Source organism: Planococcus citri, chromosome 1, assembly GCF_950023065.1.
Source record: "Planococcus citri chromosome 1, ihPlaCitr1.1, whole genome shotgun sequence".
Taxonomy (NCBI): domain Eukaryota; kingdom Metazoa; phylum Arthropoda; class Insecta; order Hemiptera; family Pseudococcidae; genus Planococcus; species Planococcus citri.
Genome location: NC_088677.1, coordinates 70,200,472 through 70,221,519, shown reverse-complemented (window position 1 = coordinate 70,221,519; position 21,048 = coordinate 70,200,472). Strand labels below are relative to the sequence as shown.

At 35.1% G+C, this 21,048-nt stretch overlaps 1 protein-coding gene across 1 annotated transcript; it reads right to left on the bottom strand.

Moving 5' to 3' along the window:
* Positions 1–539: 539 nt before the first annotated feature.
* Positions 540–20,238, bottom strand: LOC135839498 (uncharacterized). The gene is made up of 7 exons (XM_065355597.1): positions 19,669–20,238; positions 7,746–7,995; positions 7,107–7,212; positions 2,131–2,345; positions 1,655–2,059; positions 1,253–1,562; positions 540–1,124 (listed from the first exon to the last, which is right to left on the bottom strand). The coding sequence occupies exons 2-7, from the start codon at positions 7,965–7,967 to the stop codon at positions 853–855; spliced, it is 1,530 nt and encodes a 509-aa protein (XP_065211669.1). The 5' UTR covers positions 7,968–7,995; positions 19,669–20,238; the 3' UTR covers positions 540–852.
* Between the last annotated feature and the right edge of the window lie 810 nt (positions 20,239–21,048).

The window sequence follows — 21,048 nt, the reverse complement described above, 5'->3', positions numbered from 1 at the left end:
CATCACTTCTGATCGTTCTCAGGGGCTGCTTTCAATTTACTTACGTACAAGGAAAATGATCCCGGCCACACTGGGATGATTTGAAATTTTGAAGTAAGTTTTTTGGAGTACATAAACCCCCAGTTGACTTTTATGATTTGGTTGTTTTGTGTTTTCAATGAAAATTCTCAAGGTCAGTTTGCAGCAGTATTTCCTTGTTGTGAAATTACTCAACTAAACATTATTCCAAATTCAATATCAAACTCAAGATTAACGAGTGACATTGATAATAATTTGATGATATTGTCCAATAGATAGGTTTAAATTTCTTTTACTATCGAGATGCAGAATTATTTCCTCAGCTTATGTTCTTATCAGTTTCAAATCGAAACGCCTGTAAATTTCATGAATTTTTTAATGATGAGAGTTTGAGTCAAGGGGCATTTTGAGAGAGGATAGATACTAAGTTGAATTTTGATGACAAAGAGTTTGCGGTCTGAATAATTCCATGTCATCATCTCTGTGTCCAGAGACCTCGCTCTTAAAAATGAACAAACGAATGAAAAACGAATTATTTAATAGGTAACAACGAATCTCAATAATTACTTATTTATCTATACGTACCTACTGTACATTACTAAGGTACCGAGAGTAGCAATATATTGCAATAAGTAATCGTATAGGTATGCATCGGTACATATGTATCCTGCATCTTACCTTATTGAAATTTGAAAGTCTTGAGCATTGCGTAACAAGAAAAGAACGCAACGATATTTCCACATTGGAAATTAGGACATTTTGACCTATATTACATAATAAAAGTATAAATAATACACGGGGGAAGATAAAAATCAGATGAAAGTCGACTGGTACTTAGAAAATATGGCATTTCGGAATGGCGGGAATATATTCGGCGCCGGCGAATAACTTTTTCGGAGTTTCTTGCCACGATAAAACATTCGCTTTGCGGAACGGATCTTCGTCGCAAGCGCTACAAACTTCGCCAATTTTACGAACCTCCCATTCGGCAGGTTCGTATTCTAGTTTAGTTGGGAATCGTTCTTGATTGAAGAAGTCTTCTTTGAATATAGAGTGGGTGTCGTGATAAGGATGCGCATTCGGTCCAGAATAAAATGGTGAAAAGCCTGAAACAAATCGGAAATTTTTCAGATTTATTCTCTTTTTAAGTGTACCTATTTTAACCTTGTTCTTATAAATTTTTGAAATATTGACTGAATCTCTATGAAATGATAATGAAACGCTCTTTAGTTACCAGAGTTGAGGCTGAGATGCGAATCGAATCCAGTAGGAGGATGACTTAACATCAGCACCCTCTTATTCTCGCCCAAATCCGGTCTTATGTCTTCTGGTTGATATTTCTTCGCCGATTTCGTTTGTTGAAGTGAACGACGTCGACCAAATTGGTCATTTTCTGCTGCCGCCGTTGCAGAAGAATGGTCAGAATGGTCATCCAGGTTGCGTTTCAATCTTCCAAGAATGTTGTCAAATTTCAACTTCTTCTCTCCGTTTCTGTTGCGAGGAAAATTGAACAAATGAGGGAAACTCGAATCGAACGACGTCTCCTGAAATCAAAACCAACACGGATAAGAAAACTATTCGAAACAGTGGAAGAAATGTCAATGAGTTTTACACTTCCAAAAAAAAATCTAGGTACCTTCAAGTTTAAAAGCATCGCTGCCGAATCCGCACCATCGGAAGGGAACAGAGGATCGGTTAATGCAGAAGCCGGATCTTTAGCCAGTAATTCGTCCACTGGTAAACGAGGTTTTAGTTGACCATTTTCCAAAAACGGGTGCTCAGTCGTTAACTCTTTGGAAGGATCATCTTCGGCGTTTGGATCTGCCGTGGGTTCTTGATGATCTTCGTCACTTTGGCCGTGGTGGTGTCTGTGATCCGAGTACGCTTTACCTTTAGATAAAGCCGCTTTGTACAACTGTAATAGCGTGATTTCACCTTGGAAGCCGACTCTTCTTTTCTTGAAACTGAACGTCACGTCGTGATCGAGTTGATCTTGGCCGGAGATGGCTGTTCCTCCGCTTTTAATCGTTTTACCGACCATCTAAAGGGTGAGAAATTGAAATAGTCTACATTTGACAAATTTTTAAATTACAGATGGGTAAAGCTTCTTACCAGATTGTAGTACCCTCTGGATATTCGTTCGCTATTTATCCAAATTTGCCATTCGCCAGTTTTCCCGTTCCACGATTGACATACGTGGTACCATTTGAACAACTTCACCGGGTAATTAATGCGGTACAATGTGTGTCCATTCACAATTAACGAATACCACGTTTTCTTCGGCGTGTTGGATATCTTGGCGCCGATAATTTGCGACTTGTGGGGTTCTGCAGGGTAAAAAAATGACAAAATTTACTCAATTTTTCTTCGAAGAAAACAGGTACCTATTTTGAATAATTGCTCTAAGAACAAAATAGTGACATATAAGATACCTACATACGAAAAATAATTATTGAAATTTCTTTGTTAAAAATTCTCAGTGTTTCAAAAATCACCAAAAATTGTCGCTTTTTTGCTAAAAACTTTCGGAAAGTGTGAATTTTTGCTCCCAAAGTTACCCGAAAGTCTCACCTTTTTACAAAAAAAATGTAATAAAGTCTCAATTTCTATTAATTGCAACAAAATTTCACATTTTTAAAAAAAATTCAAAAAAGTTCTTTTTTTAAAAATTGTTTAAAAGACGTATACTTACAGCTTTTCTACCCACAAATTTTCAAAAAGCTCTCGGTTATTAGAAAATTTTAACTACAAATTTTGTACTTGACAAAATGACAAAAAAATTTTAAAAGTGTCTTTGTTTTGCAAAAAATCCCAAAAATTCTACATTTTTCCTGAAGGGTCATTCTATGTCAACTCAACCAACGTTTTTGAGTCATGTCTTTCGATTTCGCTCAAATTTTTTTTACAATATATACCCACCCAGTAAGGAAGAACCCCACAATTAGTTTGGTCCCAGCCCCATCAGAGGGCGGGTATTTTTTTTGGACTTTTACCTATTGGGGGAGGTTCTGGGGGCCATGGGTGAGGTCGATTTAAAAAACTATGGCTATATTCGTGTTCAGCGATATCGAAAACATACTATTTCATGTGTCGATCATCACGAATGTAACAATTTTTTTGGGGGTTACCCCCTTGGGGGAGGTGCCGGGAGCCGTGGATGAGGGGTCCAATCAAAAATCTGACGTCATATTCGTGTTCAGCGTTACCAAAAACATACAATTCGATATATCACATGCCCCAGATGTTCTTTCGAAAGTTTCGCCCAAAATTGGGGTGGGGGTGCTCCCCTCCGTTTGGAGATTCCATCTCGAAACTTGAATATTTCAAAAAAGCATCAAAAGGTACATCTATGGAAATATTTTCAACATTTTAAATGGTAGCTATCACTTTTACAGCACCGTTTTGAAATTTGAACTTTCAACTTTTGAAAATTTCAAAATGATTAAAAAGTTGTAAATTCAATGCCCTATTGAACTGTGAAATCAATTTTGATCAAATTATCATAGTTTTGGAGGAATGGGCTGCTGAAGATGAGTACCTCGAGATAATGTGAAAATAATGGAAGCCCCCCACCCGCCCCCTGAGGGGTCTGGAACCAAAACAATTGCGGGGTTCTTTCTTACTGGGTGGGTATATATTGTAAAAAAAATTTGAGCAAAATCGAAAGACATGACTTTCAAAATTGCCTTTTTTTGGTTGAGTTGACATGGAATGACCCAAAGGCTGAAATAATTTAAATTTGTCTACTTTCTTGACAGAAATGGACAAAAAGTATCACTTTTTTATCATCAATTATTAACGAAATGGCCCTACTTTCAAACAAAATTGTCAAACTCTTTGCTTCCTGCCAAAAATTTTCAAAAATTCTCTATTTTTATAAAACATTTAACTTTTTTAAAATTCTCAAAATTTAAAAAAATTTAAACTTTTTGAAAATTTTCAACTTTTTTGAAAATTTGTAATCATTTAAAATTTCTCAATCTTTCAAATGTTCTCAATTTTTCAAAAATTTTACTTTTTTAAAAAGTTTTAATTTTTTTAAAAATCTCCAACTTTTTAAAATTTTTTAACTTTTCAAAAAATGTTTACTTTCTTAAAAATTCTCAATTTTTGAAAAATTATCAATTTGTCAAAAGTGACTAAAATGTTTGCTCATTTCTGATTCCAAAAAATATTTTATTTTGTCAGAACTTGTCAAAAAGCCCTTCTTTTTGCTAAAATTGTCAAAATTTCGATTTTTCCAAAACTTTGCTTTTTTGCCAGAAATTGCAGAAAGTTTTCACTTTGGCAAAATTTTCCAAAGAGTCCTTTTTTTCATTAAAAAGTAGCAAAAATGTCTCAATTCTTTAAAACTAGTTAAAAGGCCGGACTTGAAAATTTCAATGAATTTTTCTCGTATTGAAATGTTTTACTCAATTTTTGCAATTGTTTTGGTTACTTTTTCGAGCATTTTGCAAACATTCGTCAAAAATTCATTATATTTTGTTAAAAGTCGAAAAACTTTACGACTCGAGTGAATTCTTGTGAAAAAGTTCAAAGAACTATTGACAACAAAAATCCATGAATTTTATACCTAATTCTGACAACTTGATGAAAAATCGATAACAAAAATTGGTAATTTTTATAATTTTAACAAAATTTTAATAAACAGCACCCCTCTCCCCCAAAAAAAAGTTTCTCGAAATTGTGGGTTTTGGTAAAGACAAAGACACCACATAATAGGTACATACAAATTTCATTGCTCAACTCTAGAACTAAAGAAGTGACAATTGCTCAGATTGTACTTGTATGTAGTACTTACGTCCCCAAAAATGAGAAGAAAAAAATCAAAATTTCATCAAATGAACCTATGTTTTGAGCAGTTCTGGAGGCTCCAGCGGATTTTTGAAACTTGAAATTTTTACAAAATCAGGTTGCCTATCAGGGGCGGATGGGCCATAAGGGGAACCGGGAAAAATCCCGGTAAAATTTGGATTTCGGCGCCAATTTTTACGCTGATTTTGACTCGAATTCGGCGCTGCAGCAGCGCCGAAAGTGTAGCTCTGATGAAAGAAAAACATGATTTTTTACTTCTTGAAACATAAATTTTCGAAAGCTTTTGCCCTCGCTTCGCTCGGGCTTGTTTTATTTTCTTTTTCACAAACAAAAACATCACTTTTATGCCTCTCCTCGAAATACAAATTTGCAAGAGCTTTCGCCCTTGATCGAGCTTGTTCTCCTTTTTTTTTTCAAAATTAACTTTCTAAAAAAACATTCTAATTCTAAAATTTAAAAAACTAAAAAATAAACTCCTTGCATTTAAAAAACCTCGTTTTTAGGCATCTCGAAATGGAAATTTTCAAAAGCTTTCGCCCTCGCTTCGCTCGGGCGAATTTATTTTTCTTTCGAAAATGGAATCCAAGATGATATCTGCTCTAAGGTTTGCACGTTCACTGTTCAGTAATGGAACTAATATTTTTTACACCTTTTAAGTTTGGATTTTCCAAAATTTTTGCCCTCGCTCCCCACTGAGCAATCAAGCAACTATAGCAACTTCAAAAGTCGTTCGGTGATTGGAGCAACCGAGCAACCGAAACAAAATAATTTGTTTTGATTGCTCGGTTTCTCAGTTGCTAGTTGCTCAGTTGCTGGGTTGCTCCCTATGTAGGTGAACACTTAGTGTAGGTGCAAGTATGTAGGTACATACATTATTTTTTGGTCATGAAACTCTAAATTTTTCAAAATTTTGTTTATCCTTTTACAAATACATACAAACTTAGGTTGACTTAATTCATCATACAAATTCTAATTCAATTCAGTAAATAAATCTAATAGGTAAACTCATTTCAATTTCTAAAAAAAATCAGCATTCAGCACCTTTTTGCGTTTTTCCCCCTTAATAGTTGACGAATTTGTAATTTTTACACCACCCTCAAAATGACAACACTGGCTAAAATATTCAAGGTAAAAAAATTCAAAAAAAAGTACACATGATTTTATTCCTTCGTCACACACACCCCTCCCCCCAATCATCGCCCCAAAAAACTGACGTCGCATCAGCATCGGCGCCAAATCCCGGTAACTTTGAAGTGCCCCATCCGCCCCTGTTGCCTATCTGTACTTAGTTTGAAAATAGACTAAATTCGAAAAAAATCGTCAAATGTTGAAGTCGAAAAATTTATAAAATAAAAATCTAAATAAGTATACATAATGTTTGAAAGTTCAGGAAAATTTTGTACGTTGAAAATTTTGCTGAACTATGTTCACATTGCGTTAAATGTGAATCTTATAATTTTTTTTTTGTTTTTCTCATTCAAAATTGAAATTTCTATTAAGCTATCATTCTTTAAAAAATATTGAATAGGAAATGAACTTCTTGCATAAAAAATTTCTTTTTTCTTTTTTTTCAAACACATACTAATTTTTGTAACCTTTTGCCCTCGCTTGCCTTGGGATTGTTTGCTCGACTTTTTCACAATTGAAATTTAAAAAAAAAAACCGTCATCCACATTTTATAATTTTGCAGACAAAAAAATAAATTTTTTAATTGAAAATTTGATAAATTCACAGTTTCCTTTCCATTTGATACAAAAAGCAGAAATTCATTTCATTTCATACCCTATTTTTGACATTTCGGCTGGATCTTGTAAGTCGTAATCAAATAGGAGGGAACTAATTTTTTTCAAATTTATAATTGGGTATAAAATCATAAGGCAAAAATATGGTTTCAAATTGGCTGACGCCGATTTTGGAAAAATGTTGTGGAAGGACCTACGGTGTTTTTTTTTTGGAAAACTGCAATTCCCAAAAATAATTTAATTTGGTGAGATTTTGTAAAAATTTCAAGTTTTAAAAACCCGCTGGAGCCTCCAGAACTAGTCAAAACATAGGTCCATTTGAAGAAATTTTGATTTTTTTCTTCTCATTTTTGGTGTTAATTTCATTTTCAAAAATTTGCCAAAAATCAAAAAATGCAATTAAGCTTTCAAAATTGTGGGTTTTGGTAAAGACAAAGACACTACATAATAGGTACCTACATATGTACAAATTTCATTGCTCAACTCTAGAACTAAAGAAGTGACGATTGATCAGATTGTACTGATACTTACGTCCGTACGAGAAAATCGTATGATCTGCGGAATAATTGAATAATTTAATCCACGCGCATAAAGTGAACTCGTGTAAATCTGGTATGTGATGTTTGTACTGAATATACTGCCAAAAAACAAAACAGAAAAAATGAAAAACAAACTAACCATGAAATTGAACTGCTAAATACATATTTAAGTACCTATTGCAATTGCATGGTAGGTGCAAGTACATACGTATATAGTAGGTAAGGTACCTAGTTAGGTATCTTAGGTGACGATGACCGTCGTAAAATATTGTTCAACTAGCAAGTAAACTGTCTATACCTATATGCTGGATTGGATTGCATGAAATGTAACGAGATAATTGCCTACTATTCTACCAAAGCAGACGCAGACAGCGGATGGATATCTTACTTATGGCTGGCTGTTGGCAGCCAAATGCAAGTATTAGTAATAATGAGTCGCTAGGTGCTAGTTGACATGTCTTTTCAGAGGACGACAGACGGAGATGCTACCGCATATACTATGTAGACGTATATACGAGTGCATTGTTACAATTGTTACACATACCTCAACTCTACCTCTACTTCTACCTTAGTACCTTACCTACATCACTACCCACTGGCAATTGGCAATTGACAATTTGGCATAGCGTACCTGATGAAAGGTGTGTTGATCCATCGACGCTTTGTACAATGAACACGAGTTTACGACGGGAGATATTTTTCTGCTTGGAAGACGCATTTGCGGCAATGAATTCGGCTCTATAATCACATCTAATTTAGATTTCATTGGTTTCCAATCATTATTGTGCACGCTGGAAACGAATAGAGGTAGACTGAGCCACGTCATCAGCGTGCTGTACCCGGCATGAGCCATTTTTTCGTTAAATTTTCCAGCTTGTTGCCTGTAACATTTTAAAATCACAACGAATAGCGTTATATTAGCATTACCCGTATGTTCACAATCTATTCTATACACATAGGTACGATTAAGCCTAGGCCTATGCAGAATGGGCGCACTTTCTCCCTTAGACTAACTGCAGTTCTGCAAGTAGCTGCTTCGCTGGTTGCTGGTTAAGTACCATAGCCATACCATTCAGTTTTTATGTACTTACAGAGTTGTACATACGACACGCGAATCGAAATAAAATCCAATGGCGCTTTCAAAAGTAAGTATCCTAATGTGGATGAGCTTACAGTCGAACGACGTGTCCGCCTGGAAATCACCGGCACATACGTCATATGTGGATAAACACTTGTTAAAAAAGTCAAAAGTAAACCAGAATTTGATTATTGTGCCTTTTGAAAAAAAGGTCACATTCTCGGGTAAGATAAGTGAAATGCTCCTACCCCTATCCTCGGACTTTTGAAATTTGATTGAACATTGTTGAGTACCTCTAAAGAAAATTTGGGACCCAACAATTTTTCCTCACACTCCCCTTGCCCTCAATGACGAAAAAACTTTTTTTTTTCAAAAAAAATCACACTTCAACGAGTTTTGAATGAAAATTTTTTGATTATATCGCACCTCGGGAGTAATAAGGTGACATCTCAAAAAAGTGAAATTTTACAGGAGAGTGATTTTCTTTTTTTTTAAAACTTGATTCATTATTTTTATCAACTTATAATTAATTGTGAGGAATGAATAGCACCTCATTTTAAAGATCTGGTATCCTACCTTTATTTAGTATAAGAATACTTTGAAAAATAAAATCTTAAAGAAAAAATATTTCAATGTTTGGAAAACATTTTGAGTTAGAAACTTTCATTAAAGTTGATGCGGAGGCGGAAGGAAGCGTCCAAAAAAAATTTCATGTTCACAAAGTTGTAGAGAATTAAATTTCCAATCGACATAATGTAGTTAGTTTTTTTCTAGAGTGCTTAGTTTTTGAGTTTTTCTCAAAAAACTAAAATTTCATTACATGTGCAAATTCATTTTTCTGAAAAGTGATCGATTTAAATTTTTTTTCCATTTGGTACAAACCAATAAAAAATGCACTCCTTGTGACTATTTCTAACTGACAAACATTCAAAACAATCAAAACTATTTGTTAACCCTTTGTATGTACGAAATTTGCTCAAAAAAGGTGGAGTTTTTTGAGATGTCACCTTATAACTCCAAACAACTTGCAATGTTGTTGGGATTTTGAGTTACGCCATTTGGGTTTTTTACATGATCTAGATAATGTACCCAACTCAAAGTGTTATTTTTGGTTGAGGGGGGTCATACAAGCCCCAAAAATGCAAAAACATCAAAGTCAATTTTTTTTGAAATGTCACCTTATTACTCCCGAGGTGCGATATGTATCTAAAATACATATGAAGAGTGATATTCCAAAACTCGTTTTGTCCATTTTCACAACTTTTCAGGAGAGAGGAAAAACAGTTTCCCTTTAAACGGGTAAATTGGCTTTTTAGGCGAGTTTAGCACTTTATTTGGGTGGATTTATGATGTAGGAGTGTAGGTATACATTTCATCCACTAAATACTGCTGAAAAAAATTTCAATAAAAATGGACAAAACGGGTTTTGGAACGTTATTTTTTTTTTAATTTTTAGTGAATTGGCTATTTAGGTGAGTTTAACACCTCATTTTGGTAGGTTGATGATGTAGGAATGTGAGTTGATACTTCATCTACCAGGTACCACTGAAAACCCAACTTTGATAAAAATGGACAAAGCGAGTTTTGGAATATCACTCTTCATATATAGAAGAGGCATGAGTCTCACCATGTTAATTTTTTCAAAATTTTTGGGCTCCAGGGGGAGATATTGACCCACAATTTTTTTTCTTCTAAAAATACGTTTAAATGAGTCTCTTCAGGTGGTTCATCTTAAAAAACTCCAAAAACTCAAAAATGTGTTTTTTTGGGTCATGGCATCGCCAAAAAAGCGCTACTTCCAATTATGTAGCTCTGAAATTTTGCCTGCAAAGCCTCTAAAAACAGCAGAAAAAATTGTTTGAAGGCTTTATAAGGTGGCCTAAAACCGTTTTCAGTTGACATGGCATAGTGACAGAGAAAATTTTTAGCTGTGCAACCTCCTTAAGTGAAATTTTACAGAAATTTTAACATTCGAAAATTTTATGGAAGCTTCATGAGCTGCTCAACACGGTTCAAAAAACAGTTTCCATTCTATTCGGAGGGTTGAAAATAGGGTTCACACCAAATTTTGGCTTCCTATGTAGATCAACTTGGTAAAATTTTGATTTTTCTCATTACCTATTTGGATCAGATTTGATTTCTGAAAATTTACCAAAAATCGAAAAATGCACTTTAACCTCTGAAATTTTGACATAATGATGTATTTTTATTTTTATTTTTGCATCGAGCAAATTCTAATTTGAATATTTCATCTCTCTCATCAACATTTTTTAAGAAACTGACTGCAAAATTTTTGAAAATTTTCAGCTCAGAATTCAATATTGCGAACATACAGTATAAAAGTAAAGTAACTTTCTTAATAATTTTTTGGGTCGCAAGCAACCATTCTCAACAGAGGTGTGCCTAACGGGGGTGGGGGTGTATCGTGTCTCACCCCCCCCCTCTCCCCCAGTTAGGACTTTTTGGGAAAAGTTGAACGAGTTGGATGAGTTTAAAAAAGTAGGAAAATTTGGGTAAAGTTGAGAAGAAGTTGTGTATTCTGAGAAAATCAAAAAGTTATAACTACGTAAATCCGTGGATTTTTACTTCCTGAATTATAAATTATCAAAAGCTTTTCGCCCTTGCATCGCTGAGGCTAGATCATTTTTCCTTTCTTTTCTTTGACCAAAGTTGGAGACTAGGAAAACTTACTTCTCAACAAAAATTCGGAAACAATTTCTGATTTTTTCCAATTTTTTTTTTCCAAAATGTAAAAATTATGTCTTGAAAAAATTAAGAATTATGAATTTTTTAGAGCTTTTGCCATCGCTTCACTTGAGTCTTATTCATATTTTCAATATGTAATAGCCTACCATAATTTCCTGAAAACTAGCATCAAAGAATTCAAGAGTGATGTTTTCTTTTCTTTTACCAAAATTGGAGAGTAAGTAATATGTGGCACGAAATAACGAAAAAATGTGCGAAAATTCGTTCAAAAACACCAAAATGCCCGAAATTTTGGCGTTGAAACTTCTCATAAATATGTCTATTAGGTACCTAATATTATTTTTTATATACTTCACAAATTGTAAGTTTTCTAAAGCTAACTTTTCCAAAAATCATGTTCTGTCGTCCTCTTTTTAAATTTTATTTTCAAAAACCAAAATCCTAAAAAAAACACGAAAAATGGGTAAGTACCTACCTAACGAGAAAAAAGGTCCGAATTTTTGATTTTTGATTTCAGTATAAAAGTCCAACCTTGTGATAAACAATTTAAATTTTTGGTAATGGTGGTTAATGGTACCTAATCGTTTTTGAAAAATTTATTATTCGACATTTTTGTTTTCAACTCTCTCTTTTAAAATTTGTACGAACAACATCTGACAAATATAGCTAGAAAAATCCTGGAGAGGGGAATCTTGGGCAAAAAGTTGGAAAAATCTGGCGAAAAAAGTTGGAAAAATGTCAGTCTACCCCCCTCTCCCCTCTCACAACACACAACTTCGCCAGACCTCTGATTCTCGATGAATGCAGTAATGTTGAACCTTCTTTGCAAATTATCAAACTCACCAAATCATCCACATTAGCTTTTAATTTTAGGTAACCACAATATTTAGCATGATAACTATGCGTATAATGCCGTTTGAATTTCACGCTAGTAAGATGTAGGTACCATGATTTCCGTAGTACCTCGAGAATATGTCCAAATCGCGTTCGAAGCGAATTTCTATTCCATATAATATGTATTAGACGATAACGTACCATACCGGAAGATGGAATATTAAAAAGACGAGTTCGAAGTTCAAATGTTTGAGATCAAGTCTTCGTATCTTTCGCCGAAAAGAAAATTTTTAAATCGTCTGTATAGTTTTAATTAGGCATATGTAGGTAAGCGAAGTTAATCCAAAAACTGGAATGATGAGGGCAGAAAAAATGGCGCGAATTTCGACGCAGCACCTACGTGCTCGATGCTCATTGCTTTGTGCTCACGTAAGTCTACGTATAGCTTCGTTTAAATAGACGTATCACTTTTACATATCGTAATTTGGGCCTACCGAACTAATAACCTATCATCGACACAATATAACGTTAACGTAACGTCACATACACGTAGATGGATGAAAGATGGATATCGATATGGTAGGTAGAGGTATGGCGAGGGCGGTATCACGTCTCGTATTATAAGAATTAAGAATCTCTAATACATAATTATCCAAATACACGACCATCTACCTATACCTAGGTAAATGTGCTCGAGTATCTTCTACATCTACAAGTAGGTATCCCTATCTATGGCAAACATAGACACACAAACACATACACGCAGACATAAGATGAATGAAAAATGATGATGATGATGATCATAACATTTCACTACACATAGTGACGATGATGAAGAAGTACCCGGCACGCACAAGTTACAACAAAGTACCTACACATAGATGGATGATGGACGCTGGGCGTTATATAGGCGACGCAGACGACGCAGACGACGTGGTCAACGTACGCTTGAGGTAGCGCAAAAATGACGCAGCGCCGCCATTAGCCAGTCAATTTTTACCGTTGCGCTAATGAACTCGTCATTAAAGTGAAACTGCAAACGAGAAAAGAATTCATTCAAATGAATTAAAAAAGAAAAAAGGCGCATGGCAAAGAAGACGACGACGACGATAAGGTGGTTGGTGGCGGAGTAAAAAATCAAACAAAAGTAATTACAAGAATAATTTTCTTAGCGAGCTGAAAGTAAACGCCGCTCCATCTAAGGCTATTACAGCCTACATGTATTTATGTACTCGTGTACTCTCAATCTTCGGCTCATCTATTCTCTAAATGGCCGAAAACAGTTAAGCCTTTTAATCATGCAGCCATGCACGGAAAACACGTCCGCACTATTAACGACAATTCAACTAGCCTGCAGTAGCTAGGTGTAGGTGCTATAGAAGGCTATAATATTCAAATTTCTTCTTACAGGCACGAAATTATCCAAGTGTATTGCAGTTAGGGAAATACGTAGAAGAAGACAGATGAACGTGCGCTAAAATCTTCACTCATCACTGATCACACACGAGAACAACACCCATATAGGTAGGTAAGGAGTATGCCACGGGACCGGATGCTCGTACCAACTTCAGTGACCCTTAGTAGATGCACAAGGTACGTATAGGGTGAATTTAGAAGAAAAAAACAAACAAAATGTCGGAGGATTTCGACCAAATTCGGTAGAAACCTTCATTTTGAGTAAAAAAGTTACTCAGAAAAATTTTCAACCTCGAAGGTGTCCGTTGAGGGGAGATATGGATCCTCAAAGAGAAGGGAAATGGTTCAAATTTTCACCAAGTAGGTACCTACTCAGAATAAAACATACTAAAGTACCTATGTTATAGTTGTATTTTAGTTCAAAATTCTGATGATAGGGGTCCAAAAATTCCAAAAATTTGAGATTTGGGCATATCTGAGGCCCTATAGGACCAAATCGGTTTAAATTTTGGATTTAAATCTGAAAAAAATTAGGAAAATGTTTTTTTTCAACATTTTTAATGATGAATTTGGGATTTTTTCTCCTAAATTAGGGGTCCTCAAAATCAGAATTGGCTTCTTTACTATATGTATATTTTTAGGAGCAATTACTCGTACTTATACTCGTGGAAAGCTTATGATTTGAAAAAATCAGCTTTCCAGCTCTAATATACTAAGAGGTCAAATAAAAATTCGGTGAATTTTTTCGCCGTCGCCTTCATTATGGAGATATCAACTTTCGCCTTTCTAGGTAAATTTGGCGAAATTTTGTTCATTATTTTTCAAGAGGCCATTTTTGAATGGCCACTTTTTGACTTTTGAAATTTCAAAATGGCTATTTTTAGGCAAAAAAAATCAGTTTTCAAAAAATGCGAAATTCTCTCGGCTTTTGATTTATATTTGTATGATTTTGAAGCCAGTAAGTAGGTATACGTAAGTGTGATCTATGTCTTGTGAGGTTGCATTTATCTGAGAAAAAAACCTTTCCTTTAGATGACCACATTTCAGCACCTTATCTTATGCATGCCAACTCCAAGTACACCTACACGTACATTAGACGTACCTATGTAAGTGTAAGTACAAATGTGTAAAAGTAGATTCGTAAACTTTGACCGCATCTGTCTCTTCTTCCGAGTCAAAGCACCATCACGTACTCGTAGTACATATGTACTTCCTACGACCGCGTAAAACTAATTTAAAGCGAAAAAGAAATAAACATCATCTAGTTTTGTAAACCACGCGACCGTTACAATGAAAAATAAAGAAAGTACCTGCATATGTACTCGTATCAAACTAACGTAAAAGGGCGAGCGAATTTCTGGGTTTACTCGATGAAATTGATGACTTCGAAGTTCCTGATCGGCTGATCTGGAAGCTTTCATTGAGAAATTCGAGGGTTATTACATCACAATAAAAAGTACATAGTTATTAGTGGTCTCACAGGTTTTAAAAGACACTGTTTTACTTAATGATTCTTGTGGCTTTTCGTCTAAATGTGCTTTGTCATGGTTCATTTCGAAAAAAAAAAAAAAAAAAAAAATAGGTAAGTACCATCAAAATTTGTTGAAAAAGTTGTTAAGCTCCCCTCCCCCAATGTGACCCTTGGAAGGGTCCAACTGCAAATCTAACTGCATATTCGTGTTCAGCGAGTTTGATTCATATGATAACGATACCCATATTGTCAATTTTCTTTCGGCCCAAAATTGGGTGAGGGGGTGCATGTGGCCTAAAAATTGGGTTTCAATAAAGTGGTTGGTTCTCTATTGTTTTTGGGAGATCCACATGCAAAATTGAAGAACTTTTTTTGATGGTGCTGTGACACAAAAAACCCATTTTTGAGTGTATTGAGTTTGTGAAGATGACCCACCGAGAAGAAAAATTTGAAAAAAATACCAATCATAGTACTCGTGCAGATATATTTTTTATAGAAAAAAAATTTTGTGTACCAGAATATTAGGCTTGGAGATAAGTGCGGCGGTTTCAAATTTTCTTTTGTCAATATCTCCTCTCTGGGGGGGGGGGAGGCAACATTTTTTGAAAAAAATCACGTTGCTAGACTCATGTCTCGTTAATATATGTATTTTGGGTGAATTCACAATTTTTTATTCAAAACTCATTGAAGTATGATTCACCCCCCCCCCCCAAAACGTTTTTACGCCATGATGAGCAAGACAGGTAGGGCAGGGGAAATTTTGTTGTCTCCAACTTTTTATTTCAAAGGTACCCAACAATGTTTCATCAAAATTTCAAAAATCCGAGGACAGGGGCATTTCACCTACTTTACTCGAGAATAGGCTATCACTAAAGTTGATTGGTTAAGTTTTTATTTGCAGAAAAACATTCAAAAATTTGCTGGAGGCTTCAGAACAGCTCAAAACTGTTCAAAACCGTATCTAATCGATTCGGCGGGTCGAAAATGAGATATGTAACAACTTTCAGCTTTCTTGGTCAATTTGTTGAAATTTTGTTCTTTATTATTTTTCAAACGATCGCTTTTGGATTTTTTTAATTTTAAATGGCCATTTATTTTCAAAAATAAGGTAAATTCAAAACATGCGAAATTCTCTCCTCCTACACTTTCGATTAGTAGATATATGACTTTGAAACCAGTACCTATAGGTTTACCAAATTGCGTTTATCTAAAAAAAAAAAAACTGAAGGTGGCCACCTGTGAGCACTTTACAACTTTACCTAATTGTCAATTATTGTCATAGTGGATATAGTATTTTAGTATCCGCTTTGAAATACGATTATCGGATGTTTAATTCTTTAATTTCACGAGATTTTACGACTGCGCTGCCACAGCGCTGGAAAGTTTTCAAATCAGCATAACCGTAGGAGGTACACGCAGATACACACGGATGACTATGGCGCTTTAAACACGAAACGCGAGTACAATATACATAGGCACATATACTACGATAGATACATAGTTGCTCTTAAGGTGATAGGTGACGAGACCGAGCACCATAATCTGAATCTGAATTAATAACCACCTTACCGGAAAGAGCAGCTTACTCATTTACCTGTTTTTTTACCGTTTCTTTTTTTACCTTTTACTTTTTTTCATATTTTTTGGTTTGGTACGTATCTACGCTGCTGATGAATCAATAAATCATCGATCTCGTATCGATAATATGTTAATACCGCTAATGTGAAACGATTATGCTACATCGGTTCTCTCAATTTTCCAACGTTTCGTGCCTTTTTCGGATTCGCAATCGAAAAAATGAGTTGATATAAATATTTTTATTAAGCGCTCCAGAAAACTTAATAGACCATAATATCATCCCATTTTTTCAATTTTCTGGAAATTTGAGGGGCCAATGGAGTGTTGGAGGGGTTGAATCGAAAAAGCGAGTAGGTAGATATTAGTACTCAGCAATTTAGAAAATGTGTAAGTCCATATGTCACGATATTTTACGTTTTTTTTTTTTTACATTTTGACCAAAATTTTGGGCTCCATCCCCCTTAAGGTTTTGCAAATTCCATCACGAGAAATTCATAGTTGTAAACACCATGAAAATTAATACGTTTTGGATTTTTTATTTTTTCAAATTATACCTGGCTCCAAAATTTTGTAAGCTTTTGAAAATTGATCTTTCAAAAAAGGTCAACTTTCTACTCTTGGATTTTTTTACAGCCTCTGAAACGGTACAAACAGATTTCCTCTCAGTTGTACATATCAATCCCAAGTAATTGGATTCTGAAGTTGGGTATTATGATGCGAAATTTCAACTATAGGTATGTAGGTACCTACTGAAAAAACCCGCCCCATAGACTCCTAGGAGCTAGGGTAGGGGTCAATGATGACAATTTTCCTTACTATTCTAATATTCAGAACCTACAAATAAAATTTGAGCGAAATCAAAAAACCTCGAGTCAAAACGTTATTGATTTGACATGGAATGACTCATCATGTGACCTGTCAGGACGTCCGGAGAAAACCAGGTTAAGATCCAAAACGTATATTCTACATGGCGGCTGCTTGAAGTTTCGAATCTATGGTGTTAGGTGATCTATGGGTCGGAAGTCGTGAAATTTGTACCACTTTTGGCCACCAAGGGTGCTAACATAACCTGACATTTTTTTCAAAATCAGGGTTGCCAAGGCCAACACAATTGAAATTTCACGAAATTGATTTTTTCGTTTTTTTAAAAAATTTCCCACCAAAACTGTCGCGAAAACTACTAAGAATGAATTATTAATATAAAATAAAGTTATTTATTGAGTTTTTCAATTTAAAAAAAAAAAATTGTTCAAAGTGAAAAGAGTTGATTTTTCCAGCTTAAGCCTCATTTAAATTTCAATAAAACGGCACTAATCCTCCAAATGTGAGCCGATTGCCCCAAAAATTTGCATATTGACTCCCCAGAACATACTTTCCAAGAAAATCAAAAAAAAATTTCAAACTTTTTTTGTAGTTGCTCTATTTTTTTAACCTTAAATTTAGGGCCAAAAGAATCGTTCGCGAACGTTTTAACCATCACAGGTGGATTCTGCACACTGCGTACTACCCATATCCATAAAAAAAACCAAATCGATTTTTTGGATCTTAACCTGGTTTTCTCCTGACAAGTCTGCATATAAAATTTTGTAGCGAAGTTTAAAAGTTTCCAAAATCTGCTAGAGGCTGCTGGAATTTCCGAGAAGTTTCTGGAGGCTCTAGCGCAATTTTTAAGTAATTTCTGGAGGCTCAAAAAATTTTTAAAAATTTTTAAAAATTTTTTAGAGGCTCCAAAAATTTTTGAAAATTTTCTAGAGGTTTCAAGAATACTTGAAATCGTATTGAAATTGTGGTGCAGAAGGAATTTCGTAAATTTACAAAATTCAAAAATTTCTCAGAGGCTCCAGAACTGCTCAAAACGGTTCAAATCCATTCCCAATCGATTTGTGAGAACAAAAGTAGGATCTATCTCAAATTTCAGCTGTTTAGGTCAATTGGTAAAATTTTGATTTTTTTTGCTACCTATAAGTAATTTTTGACATACGAAGGTACATAAGTATTTTCAAAAATTTACCAAGAATGAAAAAATGCATTTTAGCTCCTGAAATTTGGGCTGGCGATATGTTTTTGATCCTCGCATGCTCTTTCGAACTAGCTTTGCCCGGTTCAAAAATGTTTATGCCAGTTGAAATATATCAAAATGTGCGATTTTGGCAGACCTGTCAATCAAAATGTTTGCCATTCTGTCAGCCAGGTCAACCTTTTTTTAATGGGCAAGTTTGATTAAAAATGTGTCCATTTTAAGAGAAAATTTGTCTCAGCGGCTGGAGGGGGGAGGATGTGTGGCAGATACTTAATCCTATTGTCACACCCCAGACTATTCCTTCCTATAAAATTAAACAAAATTAATTGACCATAGACCATCGTCTAGGTCCAGATATAAGTTGATAGAGCTAAGTACCGTCAATAATCTGTTTTCAAGACTCGTGTTCTCATAATGAGCAGATTAAGTATGTTACATTCGTTATGAATTGTTTAAAGAAAAGAGCAAGCAAATCAATAATTGCCTTCGCTTGGTCGAACGATTTTTCCACATTATTTTTGAATGTTAAATTTTGTCCCTTTTCAAGGTGTTTAGGTAGGCGCTGGTTTCGAAGGTCTCTCAATTGAGGGAAAATACACGTTAAAATTTGTCTAAATTTCAAATTTCGTACTTCCTCCATTTTAAATGACAGAACAAAAATCACGAAAGAATTTCCCCTTCCCTCGTTTCAAAATTTGAGAAGGGTGCGGAGGGCTCGAATTACGTAAAAATCGTAATTAAGTACTCCAGTCTGTACGATTAACAATCAAGTAGGTACCTGCTTATTCAATTTTAAAATGAGACGTACAAAAAATGACAAACTCGCAATGATCGATTTATGAATTCGGTTAATTAACTACCTACACGTACGTGTTCTTACTTGTTCGTTGTAATATGTATGTACCTGTACAAATGAAATAAACGTTCGATTCGTCTTACAATTAGCTTGAATGAACGAGCTCAATTCGCCCAATTCGACGTTTCATTCTTTCGAAACCACAAAATAAATCTTATACGTAAATCGAATTCAATTATTACATCATGAATGAATAATGTTGATTCGCAGAGTTATGTACGCAGAATAATAAGATAAGGTGGATTTTTCCCGCCAAAAGTGGTCAAATTTGGTCAAACTTTTTCTTCTTGCAATACCTGGGTATCACATTAAAATGAAAAGTGCTCAATTATACACCATCATCGCCTTGAATTTTGACAAAATTCGTAAAAAAAAATTTCTATTTTTTCTGATTTTATTTTTTGAAAAAAATATCTAATGGAGCCATTTTGGGAACTCCTGGCATCCCTTCCGGCTGATTTAAACAGCAAATATTCAACGTCTAGGTCAATATCAAGTGGAAATACATCATATTTAATCATTTCCCAATTTGGGGAAAATGTATAAACCACCTAGCCTAATTTCTAAATAGTCTAAAAATGAGTTTTTGGCTTACCTAATATTCGATCCGGTACGCTGGAGGATCAAAAAAACCAACTCGTAACGATGAAAAGTTGCTACGATAAGCTCGCGTAGAAATACTGCACTGTCAGCAGGGTGAGATTAGAAAAAACGGCCGCATCGTGCCGCACACCTTACGAAACCAGTTTGTTATATTTTAATCGCGAAAGAAACAAATCAGTAAATTGAACGAAATTGGAAAAATCACCGCTCGCAAAAAAAGGAAGAAAATCTCGAGTCACTCGTATGTATTTGGTAAATTCTCTATACGACTGATAAGCACTCGCTAACTGATCGCGATCACACGATCGCACAATCTAAAGATCACACCCGGTACCGTACCTAACCTAACCGAACCGAACCAGTTTCAATGCCGACGAACGTGCTGGAAAAAGCGACTACACGACTGTTGGAAATTCACGAATTCACGTGGAATATGGAATTATGGATACCTGTACGCGACTTTTGGTATAGGTATAGGCTACTGCTGCGCTGCTGCTTCCGCCGCCGTCCAACCGTTCCAGTTCGACGTGCTGATAAAGATTATGGCTGCTTCTTCAAGCATCTGACTGACTATGTTTATGAGATTACGACTGTTGGTATAGCGGTCGTAGGTAGGTACTAGGTAGAACTCTAGATGTACCTACGAAAAGAATGAAAAAACAAGAAGAAGAAGAAAAATAAGACCAAGGCCCATGTGTCGTATTGTTGTTAAAATCTAATCGTCGAAAGAGCTCTATCTGTACTAGCTAACTCTTTAAAAAAATTTCTACTTTCACCGTATTTAGCTTCAAGTACCCGTACCTACCTACCTACGTACTCTTGTTATTAATTAAATTGCTGCTATTGCATCGCGTTCGGCTGTGGCTGGACGCGGGATGTCTTCAACGCCATTCCTATGCTCATCAAAGCGCGATCGTGAATTCGTAATTCGACGTAATATTTATCCGTAACGTAATGTACTACGAAATCGTATGTACATTAGGTAGGTATAAAGTGCCCAAATGTGGCCAGGCCAACTTCCCCATAGTGGTCAACTTTGATGTTGGACTAGAAAAATTGAGAGCCATTGTACAGATTTTGGTAATTTTGATAATTTGTTGTAAGGGAAGGTTCAGCTAATAAGTCAAAAGACGATGCAAAAATAGGTACATCATCAGCCGAGATTTCAGGAGTAGGTAAAGTGATTTTTTTAGATTTTCAGTGATTTTTCAAAAATCCTCCCTCCAAATTATGAGGTTTCATATTGAATTTCAGGATCCTCATTCCTCATTGTCTCCAAATTGTAAAATTTGAAATTGATTTTCAAAATTCACATTCCTTCTAAAGCGGAAAGCTTAAAATTTCAGCTTGTTTTATTCAGAGTTTGCATTCA